At 37.1% G+C, this 18,497-nt stretch overlaps 4 protein-coding genes across 4 annotated transcripts; all 4 read left to right on the top strand.

The window, feature by feature from the left end:
• The first annotated feature begins 1,965 nt into the window (after nucleotides 1–1,965).
• LOC133729439 (shaggy-related protein kinase eta) lies at nucleotides 1,966–6,099 on the top strand. Its single transcript, XM_062156968.1, has 12 exons — nucleotides 1,966–2,227; nucleotides 2,799–2,888; nucleotides 3,074–3,133; nucleotides 3,223–3,495; nucleotides 3,600–3,674; nucleotides 3,804–3,860; nucleotides 4,059–4,199; nucleotides 4,304–4,354; nucleotides 4,432–4,527; nucleotides 4,761–4,844; nucleotides 5,303–5,404; nucleotides 5,519–6,099. Exons 1-12 carry the CDS (start codon nucleotides 2,213–2,215, stop codon nucleotides 5,612–5,614), a joined length of 1,140 nt encoding a protein of 379 aa, XP_062012952.1. The 5' UTR covers nucleotides 1,966–2,212; the 3' UTR covers nucleotides 5,615–6,099.
• Nucleotides 6,100–6,518: 419 nt separating this feature from the next.
• Nucleotides 6,519–11,259, top strand: LOC133729435 (probable LRR receptor-like serine/threonine-protein kinase At5g45780). The gene is made up of 11 exons (XM_062156964.1): nucleotides 6,519–6,834; nucleotides 6,940–7,072; nucleotides 7,266–7,337; nucleotides 7,925–8,068; nucleotides 8,203–8,274; nucleotides 8,377–8,436; nucleotides 8,539–8,621; nucleotides 8,702–8,848; nucleotides 8,933–9,271; nucleotides 9,566–9,957; nucleotides 10,314–11,259. The coding sequence occupies exons 1-11, from the start codon at nucleotides 6,726–6,728 to the stop codon at nucleotides 10,632–10,634; spliced, it is 1,872 nt and encodes a 623-aa protein (XP_062012948.1). The 5' UTR covers nucleotides 6,519–6,725; the 3' UTR covers nucleotides 10,635–11,259.
• Nucleotides 11,260–12,449: 1,190 nt separating this feature from the next.
• Nucleotides 12,450–15,695, top strand: LOC133729431 (uncharacterized). Its single transcript, XM_062156958.1, has 2 exons — nucleotides 12,450–13,944; nucleotides 15,003–15,695. Exons 1-2 carry the CDS (start codon nucleotides 13,247–13,249, stop codon nucleotides 15,220–15,222), a joined length of 918 nt encoding a protein of 305 aa, XP_062012942.1. The 5' UTR covers nucleotides 12,450–13,246; the 3' UTR covers nucleotides 15,223–15,695.
• Nucleotides 15,696–16,499: 804 nt separating this feature from the next.
• LOC133729429 (large ribosomal subunit protein uL5) lies at nucleotides 16,500–18,368 on the top strand. The gene is made up of 4 exons (XM_062156957.1): nucleotides 16,500–16,606; nucleotides 16,715–16,865; nucleotides 16,965–17,160; nucleotides 18,019–18,368. Exons 1-4 carry the CDS (start codon nucleotides 16,604–16,606, stop codon nucleotides 18,212–18,214), a joined length of 546 nt encoding a protein of 181 aa, XP_062012941.1. The 5' UTR covers nucleotides 16,500–16,603; the 3' UTR covers nucleotides 18,215–18,368.
• Nucleotides 18,369–18,497: the final 129 nt, after the last annotated feature.

Below are 18,497 nucleotides of genomic sequence, written 5' to 3'. Positions count from 1 at the left end.
TCATTCGTTGACCACCGACGGTGCTATACCCTAAAATAACGCACTTTCTTAAGAACCCTAATAATATTAATGGGAATTTTACGTTCTAATTATTTTCTATTTGGCGCAATCATAACATGATTAAATTTTCATTTGTTAATCACTGTTAATCATCCTTATATTACTGTTTTAAAAAGGAAATATATAATAAGTAATTGAAAAATCATTTCCCTGCAGAATAGTGGTCAAAACAGTGCTTTATAGATAGACATTAGACCAAAGGCAGTCCTAGACAGAATGATTGGGCACAACCTTTTCACACCTTGGCTGAATGGCCAAGGCTAGTTGCAAAAGAAGATGTTCAGATCCTCAGCTGTAGAAAGTTGAATTTATGCCTTCTAGGTAAATTTGAAACAATATTTTTTGCATTCCGAAATGATTTTTAATGATAATTTTATTTAGTGGCATAACTCTTTTTTTTTTTGTAAATTATAAATTTTGAGGTCGATTTACATTCTCGTAATCGTTCTGATGAGCAATAATCTAAAGTAATAAGACTAGTATTATAATTGGCAACTTTTTTTCTTTCGGCTAATGAGTAAGTTCAGGGGAAATGATTAGGGTAATGTGAATAAGAAAATCTGAAAATGCAGAAGTTGATAGATGGGTCAAGGAAGAATAGAATACAGAAGTTTATACAGATGGTCAACATATTGAAGTCGTTGAAGACTGCGAAAAGGACAATGTTACCTTCAAAAAACTAATAAGTAATAACATGAATAGGCTCTTCTCTCATTATTCTTCTTTCAAATTCTTTTTTTATATTGGTTCCTTCTCAGATGTGCCATTTTACTAATTTGATCGAGTTATTTAAAAAACCAGCAACTGTCAAGTTCATGCCAGACTTGATGGCATAAATATGGAGCTCAACTGCCTAAAACCCCACCCTGTTGATATTGGAATTGGACCACAAAGTTTGTACTTGATCAAGCTATCCTGTAATTCTCATTGTCGGATAAACTTGGATATCAAGTGATCTATGCATTTTTGTTAATTTTAACCTAGTTTGAAAGTATTGGAAAATGACTGTTTGATTTTGTTTGGTAAGTGCACCAAAAAATATAGGAGGGTTTCACTCTCTTTCGGATGTAATGATTCTTTTTCTTTCTTGATTAAGGTATGCGTTATGTCTGAACTAATGTGAATGTGATTCATTAGCGCACAATCAACTAAAATTATGTTTTATTATCAACTTGTCTTTGTCATGAAAACTCTTAATTTACTTGTGTCTTTGTAATGTGTTGGGAAATATTATGAGGAGTGTGTCTCTTTCGAATATAATTATTATCTTTCTTCCTTAATGAAGATAGGCATTTTGCTTAACAAAAACAAACATTATGTGATTTATTATCGCACAATCGACTTGGGTTCAATTTTATTGTCAATCTTATCCTTATTATGAAAGTTCTTATTCGTTTACTCGTGTGTGCCGAGAAATATCAAGAAAATTTGTCTATTTCGGATGTAAATATTATCTTTTTAATGATCAAAATCAAAGATGTTTTACTGAAACTGACTATGTGTGATTTATTATAACCGCAAAATCAATTGGAATGTTATATATTGACTTATGTTTGATAGTTTAGCCGTGTCTTTGCAAATGTATCTGAAAAAAATTAAGAGGATCTTTTTCTTCTTTTCAAGAGGTAATAATGTAATTCAACTATTTTTCAGAATTGCAGAATCACAATCATCATAACGGGAAAAAGAAGGGAAAGAAAAGAAAAAAACAACATTATGAACATTTGCTCTGTTCATGAGTAGAAAATTAGGAAAAAGGAAGAGACAAGAGAAAGTAGAGGGATCGGGCAAGGCAAAATGGACGACGTCGGCGGACAAGGGCACACTCGTAATTTCACTCAAGAACGGGGTCCCTTTTTTTGGAGTAGTAGGAGCAAAAACTGAAAAAGAAGAGCTGGAATCACATGGGTTTGTTGTTTGTCTAATTGTCTTAGACTTAGAGGCACACCTCTCCTCATTCCTCTCTCTTCTCCTTCCTTCTTCTTCTTCTTCTTCTTCTTCATCCACCACCACCATGATGGCTCCATAATGACCACCTTGCCCACCACCACAACCTTCTTCTTCTTCTCATCCCCACACCAATCACACCTTGACTGATTCCCCTAGAGAAAAAAGAAAGAGACTTCGGCAAAATCAACTCCAGCCTCTCACCATGGCTGATGATAAGGTACACCACTCACTCTCATCAAACTTGCTAAAGATGGGAACTTTCATTGAAATTCAGCTCACCCACAACTCAAAGTCTCTTGCTTTTGATCTGGATTTGGCTCTAAGTTCAATTTCAGCTGATTTCAGGGTTTTTTTTTTCTGGGTTTGATTAGCTGAGTATTGGGTTAGCTCTGGTTTTTGCTCAGATCAAAGTGGTTTTGACTTTTGAGCTTGGGGTGGGGATGGTTTTCATTGAAAGGTTAAAACTTTTGTGTGATTTTGGTCTGTAATTGTTTGAATCTGCATCACATTCACTTCATGAGCACCTGATCCAGTCCAGGATTTGGTCACCAGTTATGGGTTTTATTTTATTTATTTGCAAAGACAAAAAAAAAAGTGTGCATTCTTCTTCAAGATTTGAGCTATCTTCTTCTTTCTTAGCTACCTTTTCTCTGGCCGCACTCTTCTTATGGTATCTTTAGCACTCAAAAGGATTCTTCTTGTAGCCTACTTTCGGTTGTTTGTGTAGATAGTGCTAATCTGTGAATTCGAGGCTAATTGTTAATATCGAATTCGGTGTGTTTATGCAGGAAATGGCTGCGTCTGTTGTAGATGGTAGCGATCCAACTGGTCACATAATTTCTACAACCATAGGAGGCAAAAATGGAGAGCCCAAACAGGTAAACCATTCTGGGAATTTCTGTTTTGGATCTGTTTCACTTCAAAGTTTACTTCTTGAGTGATTTGAAAGATTAAAATATATGATTGCTAATCTAGTTTTTGAGATCTAGATGTTTCTAGCTGATCAGGGTTCATTTTTCTGTCCTAAGAAGCTGATGTTGTTTTCGCGTTTTTTGCCTTGCAGACCATTAGTTATATGGCAGAGCGTGTTGTGGGAACTGGGTCATTTGGAATTGTTTTCCAGGTATGTTTGGTCATTGTCTTCCTAGCTGTTGTACTGGTGCCGGTTTGTTTTTGATATAATGATGATGACTGATGGTTCTTTTGTCTCAGGCGAAATGCTTGGAAACTGGTGAGACTGTGGCTATAAAGAAGGTTTTGCAAGACAGAAGATATAAGAACAGGGAACTTCAATTGATGCGTGTGATGGATCATCCAAATGTGATTTGTTTGAAGCATTGCTTCTTCTCTACAACAAGCAAAAATGAGCTTTTTCTCAATTTGGTCATGGAATATGTTCCGGAGACCATGTATCGGGTCTTGAAGCATTACAGCAATGCAAACCAGAGAATGCCCCTTGTATATGTCAAGCTTTACATGTACCAGGTATGCAAGATGCACCTTTCAGATTTGAACTTGTTGTTCAGTTTTTATGTTATTTTTTATTACTGTTCTTTATTCCAGCATATTAAACTGTTGAGATATTCCAGATTTTCAGAGGACTGGCTTACATACACACCGTTCCTGGAGTTTGCCATAGAGATTTGAAGCCTCAAAATTTATTGGTATGTATGCACAGATTCTACATGTGAAATGATATTGGACTTGATGTAGGCAATAGCTATTGATATGTACACTGAGTCAGTGAGATAGTAGCATTATTTCTGATTATGTTCATTCTTGACTCCCTACAGGTTGATCCTCTAACTCACCAGGTCAAGCTCTGTGATTTTGGAAGTGCCAAAATGCTGGTATGTTGCAAACCTTTGGGTTTGAGCATGAATATTATTTTCTCTGCTCACTTTCAAGCTCCATTCTAGATAATCTTTATAACACTGTTTAGAAGACTAGTTCTTTGTGTTTCTATGCTAGTTGATTCATATAGTTTCTGTATTTCAGTATTACTATATGGTGTTTCATTAACTTATCATACATTTTCTTGTCTTCAGGTGAAAGGTGAAGCAAACATAGCATACATATGTTCACGTTTCTATCGGGCTCCAGAACTAATATTTGGTGCCACGGATTATACAACTTCAATTGATATCTGGTCAGCTGGCTGTGTCCTAGCAGAGCTTCTTTTGGGCCAGGTGAGCAGTTCTTTTGTAGTATTATAAGACATTCGGCGAGTATGTTTCACGATGTAGTTCTTCCCATTAAATGTCTCTCTTATGTACTCTTATGCTTTTTGTAGCCTTTGTTTCCTGGGGAAAATGCAGTGGACCAACTTGTAGAGATCATCAAGGTGATTATTTGTCATGAATTCTTGAAATTGCGCAATTCTCATTATCACAAGTCAGCATCTTACTATTTTTCTTACAGGTTCTGGGAACACCAACACGTGAAGAAATTCGCTGTATGAATCCAAACTATACAGATTTCAGGTTTCCACAGATAAAAGCACACCCTTGGCACAAGGTATATGATTTGCTTCCATCTATTAACAATATTATAAAAATTAAGCTGATGTGGAGAAGCATCCTCTTCCCTGTCTTGAAGCCCTGGCCTATTGGGCTTTAGACATTATCTGTTAGAGGATATTTTCTTTTTGCACATGTTGAGTAAAAGCACTTGCTGTTAACTTCTTTGCAAAGTACATACGTTCTTCTTCTAACATGGTAGATTCCCATTTAATTGACTGCTGTATTTAGGTTTTCCACAAGCGCATGCCTCCAGAAGCAATTGATCTGGCTTCAAGACTGCTACAATACTCTCCAAGTCTTCGTTGCACAGCTGTAAGTTTAATTCTGCTATTGTCTTGATATGTAATTATGTATGAGGTCTTACTCAGCCTCTGAGTTTTGGTTTATGTTAATTGTTTATGCCCTTGTTTTTTATAAGTTGGAGCCGTAAAGCATTTTATTCTTTCCTCTTAAAGCGTGTGTCATGGTCTACACTGAAAAGTTCCATTTTGTTCCCTATTGAGAACTGAATTTTCTGTTGTCAAAAGTTTTCATTGGCATCTTGAAGTATGTTCAATATTGAAGGCTTTGTCCTTGATTTTTCAAAATTAAAGTAGGGTGCAAAGCATTTCTTGTTTTTTGTGTAATGCTCAGTGCTCCAGTTCAGTTTTATACACTATTGACAACTGAAATTTCCTGTGTCAAAGTTCTGAGTATGATTCGGTAATTTGGTTATAGTTTCATTGTGTTTGCCTCTAGTGTTTCACTAAGATTACTTCTTGTCCTTGCAGCTAGAAGCATGTGCACATCCTTTCTTTGACGAACTCCGTGAGTCCAATGCCCGCCTACCAAATGGTCGCCCATTGCCTCCGCTTTTTAATTTTAAGCAAGAGGTATGATGCTTTAAGAGCCTGAACGTACCTATCCATTGAATTTCCTTATGTTTTCATGTCAAATCTGAGAGTCCATAACCAATTAATACCTGGACTAATCTATTCTCCTTACAGTTGTCCGGCGCTTCTCCAGAGCTTATCAACAAGTTGATTCCTGATCATGTGAAACGCCAAATGGGTCTCCCTTTCTTGCATGCGGCTGGCACATAAATGTGAAGATTATATGCAGTTGCTATCTTCCAGTTGAACTGTGACACACAAAGGCTTCCTATCTTTGTGGTTAAATCGCCACTTAGTTAGAATCCTGAGGATCATCATATTTTGCTCTGCCTATAAGACTACCAACCGGGGTGGATGGATGGCATCTTGTAATGTGTTCTCTTCTACGGTTTCTTCCCCTATCCCTCTCTCATCCTTGTCTCCCGAAATTCCTTTTTGTTGCTGTAAATGTTTGATAGTAAAGATAGACCGAGACTCCTGAGAAATCTGCTAGAGGAAAAGCTAGAAAAAGTGTATCTATATAGCTAGGAAGAGAATCCCTAATAGAATGTTATGTTGGTGGTTGCTGGGCGGGTTTGCTTTCACTTCAATGTTGTTTCTTTAAGGTGGTTTGTGGTGGCTGACTTGTAATTGCGGTCAAATATTCACTTTACTGTTTGTGCAAGCTTAAAAGTAATGCATTGTTCTCTTGTCAATGTATTGATCTCCGACGTGGTTTCCGCCCTTTTTTTCTTGGTATTTCCAACTGTTTCCGGGCAACAATAAGTCGAGTTTTGTGCCTGGAAGGATTATTTGGAAACTCAAATGAGGTAAAGAATTTGCAAGCAGTAAAAAGGACATGTCGTTTTCGAGTGGGTGAGTGTGTTGCAGAAAAGTCCAAAAGAGCGGCAGCCTCAAAATTGGCGCCATTAGACTCTAAGTAACGTCACTGAGATTTGTCTACTCCAAACTGAACACTGAGATTTCACAAATCTACACCGTCCATACTTCAAAGTCTACAAATCCAACGTCAATAAAACATAAAGCCAACCCCACAAGGAGACAGTCTCTGTCACTTCCCAAATCTCGAGCTGGCTTCCTATCTTAAACCAAGTTTTAATTTTTTGTTTTTGTGAAGTATTTTATGTTCATTGGTTTTCGAGGAAAGCAATAAACGGTAAAGACTAAAGAGAGATTCCATAACTAGTGGTTGTTCACTTGTTCCATCAAATTCACGCTATCTTTGAGACTCTGCAAATTTAGAGCAGTAAAAAGGTCCCTGAGCAAAGTTGTCTTCTTCTTGCTTTTTCTTCATTCTCTGGTCCCTTTTTTCCTGCTGAAAATGAAAAAGAAACTAAAGCTGCCTCTTGGGTTTTGCTTCTTCTGCTTGTGCATCCCATTGGTCACAGCTTCTGACAGTTTGCTCTCCCCCAAAGGTGTCAACTTTGAAGGTCTGGCCCTCCAAGATTTAAAACCTAAATGCATTTCCTTTTTGCTTTTTTGAAATTTGTTCTGTGATTGATGATGCAATGTGTTGTTTGGTTTGTGTGGTTCAGTGGCTGCATTGATGTCAGTGAAGAAGGAGATGCAGGATGAGTTGCTTGTGATGGGTGGGTGGGATATCAACTCAGTTGATCCTTGCACTTGGAACATGGTGGGTTGTTCTGCTGAGGGATATGTAATCTCCGTGTAAGTGTTCCTCATTCTCCATTATGTTATTTTCTGTTTGTTTGCCAAGAAAAATGTATGGGAAGCCAAAAAATAATTTCTTCTTTCAAAAGCAAAGAGTTGAAGGTGAAGTTATGAGTTTTTAGCAATTGGATTGCTGTTTACTGGCAATAGCTAACTAGAAATAATGATACAATGTCATTGCTTGTGCTAGTGCAATGGCCAGCTCGGGTTTATCCGGAATGCTTTCGCCGAGTATTGGGAATTTGAGTCATCTTCGGACATTGTAAGCCTTTATTTTTTGGGGTTTGTTTCATTGCCACTTCAATTGAATTCTTTCTTGTTAGCTTGAGTTGGGCGCCGAAACCTAGCATATCAAGAGCGGTATAGATAATTTTTTTTTGTGTTTGGACGTCTGTGAATAAACATTTATAGAAGATGATGAATTTGTTTTAAGCTGCTTCATGACAATGTTGTACTATTTAGATTGAGGACTTATGGAAACGTAGGCTAAATTGGAGCTAGGAATTTGTTTCTTTCTTTAGTAATGAAGTACTTGAAGGAAATATATTGATCATCTTGTCCTTTTTGTCTTTTGAGGAGGGTGTTATTTAACGATTACTACAGAATTAGTCATCTGTATAAAATAGACAAAAAGATAAAAGAGATGCGTGTAATCAGTGTGCAAATAGGGCATATGGAAAATATACTAAAGTTCCTCTGCATATGTGCATTTGTATATGTTACAGTCGTTATCTGAATCTTGTAGATTGCAATTATGAAAGAAATTGACATAGAGTTGTCAAATTAATCCGTTAATCTTCTTGCAGTATTGGATTTTTAATTTATGATTCTAGTTTTCTACAATTGCAGGTTGTTACAAAACAATCAGTTGTCTGGTCCTATCCCAACTAATATAGGGAGGCTTTCGCTGCTTGAAACTCTGGACCTTTCGGGTAACCAGTTTTCTGGAAACATTCCGAGTTCTTTGGGGTTTCTGACTCATCTAAGTTACTTGTGAGTAGGCTTGCAATGGATTAGGCACTGTTTTCTTGTTGATTTGAATTCAGTGTTTTCTATAAGAATAATTCTTGTTTTAGCATTTTTCTCTAACCATTTGTGTTCGAAACCCTGTCCATCCAAGTTTTCAGGAGGCTTAATAGAAATAATTTGAGTGGTCAAATTCCTAGCCTTGTTGCTGATCTCACAGATCTTTCATTCTTGTATGTGTTCTGCCATTTGCAATTTGTGTATTTTTTTTTGCTTGTTTTCCTAAATTCTGGATTGTCGTAAGTGATTCTAATTTTCGTGTACTTTATACACAGGGATTTATCATTTAATAATCTTAGTGGGCCCACGCCAAAAATACTGGCGAAGGGTTACAGGTGAGATCATCTGAAGCAAGAGATTTTGTTTTATAATAGCATATAGTGATTTCATCTAATATACAATTTCACCTGTTTGAGAGTGTTTATGTTTCATTGCAGTGTGACAGGGAACAGCTTTCTTTGCAATCCTTTGTCAGCAGACTCGACACGAATCTGCGTGGATGTGTCAAAACCAGTAAACGGTAATATAACTCAACCTCTCAGTCAATAGTGCATTGTGCCATCATTAAATACACCTATACTCAGGACAATTTACTCGCAGACACAGGTTCACCACCGAAAGTCAGTGACCACCATCGATGGGTACTTTCTGTTGCTCTAGGCATTAGTTGTACATTTGTTATTTCAGTGATGCTGCTTGTTTGTTGGGTGCATTGGTACAGATCTCGTCTTCTATTTACATCTTATGGTACTTTCTAATCTACACTAATTCATTTTATGGAGCATATAAAACATGATCATATATATAACATATTTCCATTCGAATTTGCAGTGCAGCAAGATTATGAATTAGATATAAGTCATTTAAAGAGGTTCTCCTATCGTGAATTACAACTTGCAACGAGCAATTTTAGTTCTAAAAACATCCTAGGACAAGGCGGATATGGAGTCGTTTATAAAGGATGTCTTCCTAATAGGACACTGGTGGCAGTTAAGAGACTTAGAGATCCCAATTTCACTGGAGAAGTTCAGTTCCAAACTGAAGTTGAAATGATAGGCTTGGCTTTGCATCGGAACCTTTTACGTTTATTTGGATTTTGTATGACAACAAACGAGAGGTTGCTTGTTTATCCTTATATGCCAAATGGGAGTGTTGCTGACCGGTTAAGAGGTCTGTTTCGTTTCTTTGCTTGACTGGCATCCACTTTCTTTTACCTCTCTCTAGATGTTTCAGAAGAAAATGTTATATGCCTACGAACATTAAAATCTTTATCCTTCAACTAATAAAATTTTCTAGAGAAAACCTTGTTTTGTTCATATAACAAAGGGTAGTTGATGGTTGGACCTTCTAACAGTTGTTCATGTATCAAACTTATCAAAGCTTATTCAAAATATATCTAAGTAGCTTGTCTTTTTTTTCTTTTTTTTTTGCTAGCCCTCATTGTAATTTGATTTTTGTAAACAGACACTTGTCGAGATAGACCATCATTGGATTGGAACAGAAGACTGTGTATTGCCCTTGGGGCTGCCCGTGGACTTGTATACTTGCACGAACAGTGTAATCCAAAAATTATTCACAGGGATGTCAAAGCTGCAAACATTTTGCTTGACGAAAGTTTTGAAGCTGTAGTTGGGGATTTTGGTCTTGCTAAACTGTTAGATCAGAGGGAATCACACGTCACTACCGCAGTGCGGGGCACTGTAGGACACATAGCACCGGAGTATCTCTCCACAGGACAGTCTTCTGAGAAGACAGATGTTTTTGGATTTGGGATACTGCTTTTGGAGCTCATAACAGGGCAAAAGGCATTAGATGCTGGAAATGGTCAAGTTCAGAAGGGAATGATTCTTGATTGGGTAAGTTATACATGCTTTTTGGTGGTTTATCTCAAGTAAAGGTTTGGGTTCACTCTTCAATTCTTCATGGAAATAGTTCTAAAACCGTGAATTTTTTTCTTGTTAGTGCATTTGATTAAATAAACTCTGTAAATATTTAAATATTTTCTACCCTTGGAGTACCATATTGTTCATCACTATGTAGAGTTAAGTAACCCTTAAAATGAACTGTGGCAGGCAAATATTGTCTCTTTCATCCATCCGGTAAAATGCTACGCTGCATGAAAATACTTTTTGCCTTGCACAAATCTATTTGTTAACTGTTTTCTATTGTGAGACATCAGTTTTTGCCCTTTTTTCACGCTGTTGACATGCAGGTTCGAACCTTACATGAGGAGAAGAGGCTGGAAGTGCTAGCAGACCGGGATCTAAAAGGATGTTTTGATGCAACCGAGCTTGAAACATGCGCAGAGTTGGCTCTGCAGTGTACTCAGTCAAGCCCCAACCTCCGGCCAAAGATGTCAGATGTCCTAAAGATCTTGGAAGGCCTTATTGAGCAATCAGTACAAACAGAAGATCCACAAGGTGGCACCAACCCTTCTGAGGCCAGGACTTGCAGTTTCTCCAGGGATTACAGCGATGTTCGGCAAGACTCTTCATTCATCATCGAAGCCATTGAGCTTTCTGGACCTCGGTAACAACAGTCTCAAATCCACCATCAAGGTGCAACTGTATATGAGTTTTGCATTGTACTAGAGTAGTATTTACTAATACCGTAGTCCATAGAAACAAGGCCAACTCTTCAGATGGTAACTCAGACTTTTCCTAAACAAACAAAGTGAGCACATCACCATAAAAAGGTTAGCTGTCATGGCTAGGGTCCTACCCTCCTACCAATGATTGAGAGCCTTGGAATATAGCCCACTGAGTTGTACCACATGCCATTGCCAGCACTTGCTTTCCTTGTCAAGCCCAAAGTACTTAATACGATTCAGGGTACGTGATGTGTACATATACTTATCTGGTGGGTAGAGTGCATCTGGGCCACCCTTCATGATTCATGTGCAGAATTCTCATGGTTTAGGTCAACATATACCTGGTATCCCATTATCTTCTACATTACTTCATTCTATGAGTTTTATGGGTCTGAGTTGTTGAGAGAATAGCCAGTTTGTGGCACAGACAAATTTGACTCCAGTAATCTTTGCAATAATTGCTGTTGTTGTGTATCTTAATCAGATAGATCTCTTTAAGGGAAAATTGTACTATCACATAATGGCCGCTAATTCATCCCATTCATTGTGTCCACACTTTTTGCCTCTACTCCAAAAGAGGAGCTAGAAAAAATGAAAAGTGAAACTGCTATATGAATCATGCTGAATTTACTTGGTCAAGGAATGAATGAATAAGTGGAATATGCATCAAAAGTATAACCTAATCCACTCAGTATTGCTTTAGGGATCTTTCTCTTTAATTTAAAGCATTCTTCTTCATATGTTTTATCGTCTTTTTAATGTTTAGGTTTACGTATCTTTTTTTTGAAACAAAGCGATTCAAATGTTTTATAGTGTTTCTAATGTTTTATTTGAAACAAAACTCTCTGTTTTAGTTGCAATAAAAGACGATAAAATAGAAGTCTAAACCGATATATTTTACATTTTGTTAAGGTTATAAGCACAACAAAGTCTACTAAATTAACTCCTGAAGACAATGACAAACTTCTTAACCAAGTCATACTCTACTTCTCTTCTACAAATTAACTCCCTTGATGTGATTAGACTCGTGTAGTTTACGTTTTGACTAATGAGAGTTAAGATATGTATTGAGAATAATAAATAAATAATTTTCCGTTCAAGTAAAGTCACCCTGCCCAATTGGTTAATAAACATTAAAAATTCATTTGAGCCATCATCATCATAAATTAAATCCTTCACCAATCTGCCTCTTATAGGTTGTAGCCTTGCAAATACTCAACAATGACCACGACATTGGATGTAGCTATTACTTAGGGGACTGTTAATATATGTTCTAATTGGTCTCTGAAAATATCTATAAAAATTATATAAAAATCCCCCCACATCAAATCCAACCTAATACATGATCAGATATAATATCTATTTCATCATAATAACGACCTAATTGATAAAATTTGAGCCAAACATTATAAATTTTTTCTCATTAAGTTCTCCTACTTCTCATTTAATTACGTTTATATGAAAATAACTTAGCTTCCCGTTACTAACACGTTTTGCTTTTGACTTCTTCATGAGATGTTTACCAGGTCGAGAATGCTCTCGACTCAATTAAGAATTTTTTGTAATCAATAAATACTTTGATCCAAAAAAAAAAAAAAAAAATCCTAGACTAAAATTTAGGATTGTATTTCATGTGGAATGAGAGTGAAAGACTGAACAAGGAACATGACATGGCAGAGATTACTTGGCCAATAAGGAAGACAACACAGCTAAACTCATCCACTGCTTCCTCAATTTGTGTCCCCCTCTTAACACACACACAGAGTTTTACCTATTCAAAACTTCACCCAAAAGGCCAGAATCAATGCCAAATGGAAATAACCAATTAATTTCCCAAGTAGCAATATTTGCAAGAATCTGTTAATTCCCTGCATCTCTCAGCTTTTAGATTAGGAAGGCAAGATATTTCTACAAATTAATAATTAGTAGATAGCGATTCATCCAATACTATCCAAATTCCCATTCCCCTTATCTTTTTGCTTCACACGGCAATCCACACTTCCCCATCAATATTTTAATACAAAATGAGGTTTCAATCTTTCACCTCTTTATTCTTCTTTGTTTTTGGCTGAGTTCTATTCTGCAGTCTGCACCAAACTCAAACACACACACTGTTCCCTATAATATTAATAAACCCAATTCTTTTAGAATATGACATCACACACTTGGTGCAGTTGGAATTGGATTTGGATAAGGACCCAGATCTGAAAAATTCAATCTTGGAGCTCCTTGAACTGGTCTTGGTGGAGAAAAGGTTTGGGTATTTCTCAGAAAGTTTGTAGCTTTTGTTGTTTTTAATTTATCAGTGATTAGAAAATTTGAGTTTTTGATACTATGTTTGGAGTGCTTCATTGGTTTACTCGCTTCCAGTTTGATCACATTGTTTTATGCTTTAACGAGGGATAAGATTATTGGTTATTTATTTGGGTTTGTGTGTGGAAACTGTTGGAGGTGGTTTCTTTGTGAATATTTGGAATTGGGTTTTGTTATTGGGTGTGAATTGTTGGGGGGGTGTTTGTGAAAGTTTGAGTCTTTGGGAGGTTGGATGTTGAGCAATGGATGCAGGGTCACATGATGTTCAAGGTAGCAGTGTAGTTTTGGGTGGGGTTGATCAGAATTCCCTTGAGAAATCAAGGAATTCTGTTGTTTGGTCAGTTGTTGAGTCTGTCATTGTCGAGGCGGCCACTGCTATTCGGAAAACTGAAGATTTGAAGGCATTGGGTGGGGAACTAGGGTCTAATAAGGCAGTAGGTGAAGAAGGGGTTGAGAGACTGAATAATAAGGAGGCATGTGAGCCGCGTACTAGTAGTGAGGTTTCGAGTCATGTTGAGCTAGAAACTAATAAGAACTCGAACAATTTGGCTGATGGGAATGTGTCTGAGACTGTTGTTGTCATCAACTCTGGTGAGGCTTCGCATGGTACTAGAGATGATGGAAGATTGGGTGTAAAGGGTGATGAACTGGGGTCGAGTAAGGTGGCGGAGTCAAAGATGAAGGTGCCTGCGGCAGAGAGGGATTCACATGTGATTAATATCAAGTGTGGGAGTGGTAAAGGATTTGGTGATAATTGGGAGGCGGAAAGTGTTTGTAGGATTTGCCATTTAAGTTCTGATCAATCGCCGGACAGAAAAACAGAATCTAGTTCTTGTTCTGTCACTATGGATTTAATTCATCTTGGCTGTGAGTGTAAAGATGAATTAGGCGTTGCACATGCTCATTGTGCTGAAGCTTGGTTTAAGCTAAAAGGAAACAGGTACTTGTTTCCTTCTGTCCTTTTTTCTCTGAACCTTTTCTCTTATTTATTGCTTTACAATAACAGATGTACTATGAGCTTTATGGGTGTCAGTAAGTGTTGTATGCGCCTTGTTATGTTGAAGTTTCATTTGTCTTTTTTTGGCCATTTTTCGTACTTGGCGTTTGATATTTCTGAGCTCATGAGATTTGGTTTGTTGATCTTGATTTTTGTTTATACGTCTGTTCATATGTGAACTTAATACAAGCTTCCTAGTTGACAAGTTTGTTAATTATCTCACTGGAAAGATGAGCTGAAAGTGAACTGAACCTCAATATCTGTTCAGTATGATCATTACTGTATAGATTTCTTTGTTCATGCTTCACCGTCTTAAAGTATAAGAATTGTACTGCTTTGTCACATAGAAAGATCTCTCCATTTCGATGAATAAGATGTAAAATCTAAGAACTATATCATCATACAGTACCCAGCGATTTACCACTTATTAAAACTTATAATCTCTGTGTTGCTGATTATTACTCCACGTAAGAGGTTCAGAGTTTCCCACATGCAATTGATTGTGACTCTAAATCTTATCATCTCTGTGTTGCTAATTATTACTCCACATAAGAGGTTCAGAGTTCCCCACATGCAATTGATTGCGACTCTAAAATGATATATGAAAGTGTTATGACTCTGAAAACACTAGGATTACACATGTTTGGTAATAATAGATAGTCTGAGAAAGTAATTCATGCAAGTGACAAAGTGGTAAGAGTTTTTACTATTTTATATTTTAGTTTTCAAAACTGGAATCTGGTATGGAACAGCCAAGGTAGCAGAAGAGAGAGTAATATTTTTCATTCCAACAACTATGCAATGCTTTTAGCTACTCTTGAATTAACTGTGTCAATTTTCAAATGTCAAAAGTTAATTTCTGTTGCAATTATATGTGGAATACATTTTTGATTAGTTCCTTAAACAAGTTTAAAGGCTGAAACAAACACCAGCACCAGGGAATGCTTACAATCAACGATCAAAACTGATGTGTATTCCGTTTCCTGTTTTTATTGATGCAGAATGTGTGAAATTTGTGGCGATACTGCAAAAAATGTTACTGGTCTTGGGGATAACAGATTTTTGGAGGAGTGGAACGAAAGAAGATTTTCTGGTCTTGGTGCGAACACATCAGAGAGGAATGTTGGATGTTGGCGGGGACAGCCATTTTGCAATTTCTTAATGGCATGCCTAGTAATAGCTTTTGTGCTGCCATGGTTTTTTCGTGTAAATATGTTCTAGTAAGGGCGATATGGGATAAAATCAAGGTACTTCTGCTGCATTATTTTACAAGCCTGCAAGTGTAGCTAGCGCATTGTGTGGATTCTTGCAACACAATATGGTGCATTCAAAGGGATTTTTCTGGTCTCCCATACTTGTTTCTGCATTAGGCGCTGGAGATATGAAGTTTCAGATTACAACAGTTGTCATCTCGATATTTAGGACCACATCGTAGTTGGTTACTGCATTCCTGTTTGGTTACAATTTGTTGCTTTATTTCAGTGTGAGTTGAGATACTCTTAGATTCTTCTTTTAGGTTTTTGCTTAAACTTTCACATAGGAATTAGGAGTAAAAATTGTCAAATCTTATTCCTTGGAGCTACCTTAGAATTTTGGCATCTTTGTTGTAGACTCCATAGAAGAAGAAGAAAAGTGAAAGCCGGTACTGGTTTATGTTTACTGCTACTTAACAGTGCAATGTTTGTTAGCATTTATCTTTCCAGTTTTTGAAAATTCTGCACACGATTATGTCATTTTGTATGTTGATATGGAAAAACAAAGGACACTAGACCAGGAAAAACAATGTTATAGCAAAGAAGGAGAGAGAGAGAGAGAGATTTTTCGTTAATTCACAAAGTTGACTTCCACAAGATCCGCCAAAGTTGTCCATAAAAGTTATATGAGAAATTATGAGGCCATTTCCTAACAAGTGTTATGAAAAAAATGTTTGTAAGGAACACATGTCCAATCAAATTCGTCGGCATTTATACGAGGAACACTTGCTAGGATCACTCTAGGTGACTAAAATCAATCAGCAAAAGTGATATTAGAAAAAAAAAAAAAAAAAAAAAGTCCTTAGCGAATAAAAGTGTCATCGGCGAAAATGATATGAAAAAGATATTTACAAGGAATATATCTGATGAAAATTCTGCAGCATTTATATGAGGAACACTTTAGGCGCCGAAAATCGTTAGCAAAACATATATTCCTGTCGCCAAAGTCAAAAATGTATTTAGCTTTTTTTTTTTTTTTGAAAAATATATTTAGGTTTAGTTGTTTTCTTCATTTTTCCACAATACAAATCTGAAACTTGAAACCCTCTATACAAATATAGCTGATTATTACAAAGAAAAAAAGAAGAATATCCAAAATGGAAGTATTAAAATCCACTCAATCTGCTTGGGCTTTCTTTTAATCAAAAGAGTCCAAGAAAACACTAAAAATAGTGAAAACTGGGCTTTGACATCATCTCTGACCCGCAAGGCCCAAATTCAAGTCTAAGCCCACAGCGAGCCCATATAAGTAGCAAAAACCCTAGGACCCTAATCACTCGCAACCCTTATAACTTCATCTCTGAGCTTCGGCTGCTCTGCCTCCTCCTCAACACCACAACCCTTGAGCAATGGTCCTTCTCTCTCTTTCTCTTCCTCTCCTCTCTGTTTTCTCTTGTTCCGAATCTGAACAAGCCTCTGTTGATTTCGTAATCTAACAATCTGTAAAACCCTAATTGCAGGCGTCGGAGAAGAAGCTCGCGAACCCCATGAGGGAAATCAAGGTCCAGAAGCTCGTCCTCAACATCTCCGTCGGCGAGAGCGGCGATCGTCTCACCAGGGCCGCCAAGGTCTTGGAGCAACTCAGCGGCCAGACCCCTGTTTTCTCCAAAGGTGAGATTTTTAGGGTTTCTCTGTTCGTTTTTTTTTTTTTTTGGGGGTTTATGTGTTGGTGGGTTTTGACTGTGGGTTGGGGGTTGTGATTGTGTGCAGCTCGGTACACTGTGAGGTCTTTCGGAATCAGGCGTAATGAGAAGATCGCTTGCTATGTTACTGTTAGGGGAGATAAGGCAATGTCACTGTTGGAGAGTGGGCTGAAGGTGAAGGAGTATGAGCTTTTGCGTAAGAACTTCAGTGATACTGGCTGCTTTGGATTCGGTATTCAGGAGCATATCGATCTTGGAATTAAGTGAGTGGTTTCTCAACTTTGACTCTGTCCTTTCGAAATGGTTGTGTGTATTGAATGTGTAGGATTTGTCATATGGTGATATTGTTGGACTTGTTTTGCATTTGTCATAAAACCGTATATTCATATTAAGGGTATAGTTGAAAGTTGCTTTTTAATCACATAATGCTTGAGATTTGGCCTCGAACGAGGTTGTTATGGCTGTAAGACCGGAGCTTGAGCCTAAAATAGCATTTGTATTTTAGATTTGCAAATGATAGGCATAGAGTGGATTATGTTTACATTTTCAGTTTCAATTCTAGGGTACGTGTTTCTAATCTGTTCTGGGATTTGCATGTTTGATACTCTTTTTTGGGTTTGAATGAGTTATCTCGTATGCTTGGTAGGAGAATGTGAGGTTTGGTATGTTGGATTTACTTGAGATTTGTTATCACTCGCTTTATCCTTCCAGATGAAGTGTCTAGATTAATAATAGGGCCTATTATCTTTTTTTTTACCTGTCATTCTCCCATTTGTGTTATAAAGTAGTTGGACATGGAACTGGTAGCAATAAATTGATTCAGTACATATTTGGTCTTGACTTTCTGAATGTTCATCTCCATATTGGTTAGTCAAGCAACTCATTGTGATTTCAAATGAGCTATTTCATAGATGATGGCTATATCATGAATTAATAGAAGATGCTTTCATGTTTCCAAGTAATAGATAGTGTTACATGCTTTCATGGAATTAGTTAACAATTGTTTCTGATCATTGAACTTGTATTAAAGCTGAGTCTTTGAATTTAACTTGTGGTGCATCTGTTATGGTGACCAGTTAAAATGACTGTACAATTTAACTAACCATTTACTTCTTTATCAGGTATGACCCTTCCACCGGTATCTACGGTATGGACTTCTATGTTGTTCTTGAGCGCCCAGGGTACCGTGTTGGCCGTCGCCGCAGGTGCAAGGCCCGCGTTGGAATTCAGCACAGAGTTACAAAGGATGATGCAATGAAGTGGTTCCAAGTGAAATATGAGGGAGTCATCCTTAACAAGTCCCAAGCAATTGTTTAGACAGATCCACCATAATCTTGGAGATATTTTGTTTTGGTTTTGGCAAGCTGTTACTTTCTACCAGTTTCAGTGTATCAGATGTTATTTCTTTTTCTTTAAGACTATGTAAGAGTATTTTTGAGCTTAAGAACTTGGTGACCTCCCTTGTTTTGAATCTGGTTACATACGAGGAAGCAGATATTATTTATCTTAGTTTCATCATTAGAACCACCCTTGCCAAACATGTGCTTCCTTTATAATCTGAATGGTTATATTACAGTAGGTATCTTAAACCCTGACTATG

Source organism: Rosa rugosa, chromosome 2 (assembly GCF_958449725.1).
Source record: "Rosa rugosa chromosome 2, drRosRugo1.1, whole genome shotgun sequence".
In the NCBI taxonomy this organism is placed as follows: domain Eukaryota; kingdom Viridiplantae; phylum Streptophyta; class Magnoliopsida; order Rosales; family Rosaceae; genus Rosa; species Rosa rugosa.
The sequence above is the reverse complement of the archived record's forward strand: the minus strand, read 5'-3'. Positions and strand labels throughout refer to the sequence as shown.

Excerpts from the sequence above, each read along its gene's own strand:
- LOC133729439 (XM_062156968.1), top strand. Across the intron at positions 2,889-3,073 it reads AAAATGGAGAGCCCAAACAG|ACCATTAGTTATATGGCAGA; the intron begins GTAAACCATTCT and ends TTTGCCTTGCAG. Across the intron at positions 3,675-3,803 it reads TGAAGCCTCAAAATTTATTG|GTTGATCCTCTAACTCACCA; the intron begins GTATGTATGCAC and ends GACTCCCTACAG.
- LOC133729435 (XM_062156964.1), top strand. The coding sequence starts at position 6,726 with ATGAAAAAGAAACTAAAGCTGCCTCTTGGGTTTTGCTTCTTCTGCTTG. Across the intron at positions 7,338-7,924 it reads TTGAGTCATCTTCGGACATT|GTTGTTACAAAACAATCAGT; the intron begins GTAAGCCTTTAT and ends CTACAATTGCAG. Across the intron at positions 8,437-8,538 it reads ATACTGGCGAAGGGTTACAG|TGTGACAGGGAACAGCTTTC; the intron begins GTGAGATCATCT and ends GTTTCATTGCAG.
- LOC133729431 (XM_062156958.1), top strand. The coding sequence starts at position 13,247 with ATGGATGCAGGGTCACATGATGTTCAAGGTAGCAGTGTAGTTTTGGGT. Across the intron at positions 13,945-15,002 it reads TTTAAGCTAAAAGGAAACAG|AATGTGTGAAATTTGTGGCG; the intron begins GTACTTGTTTCC and ends TTATTGATGCAG.
- LOC133729429 (XM_062156957.1), top strand. Across the intron at positions 16,866-16,964 it reads GACCCCTGTTTTCTCCAAAG|CTCGGTACACTGTGAGGTCT; the intron begins GTGAGATTTTTA and ends GATTGTGTGCAG. Across the intron at positions 17,161-18,018 it reads CATATCGATCTTGGAATTAA|GTATGACCCTTCCACCGGTA; the intron begins GTGAGTGGTTTC and ends CTTCTTTATCAG.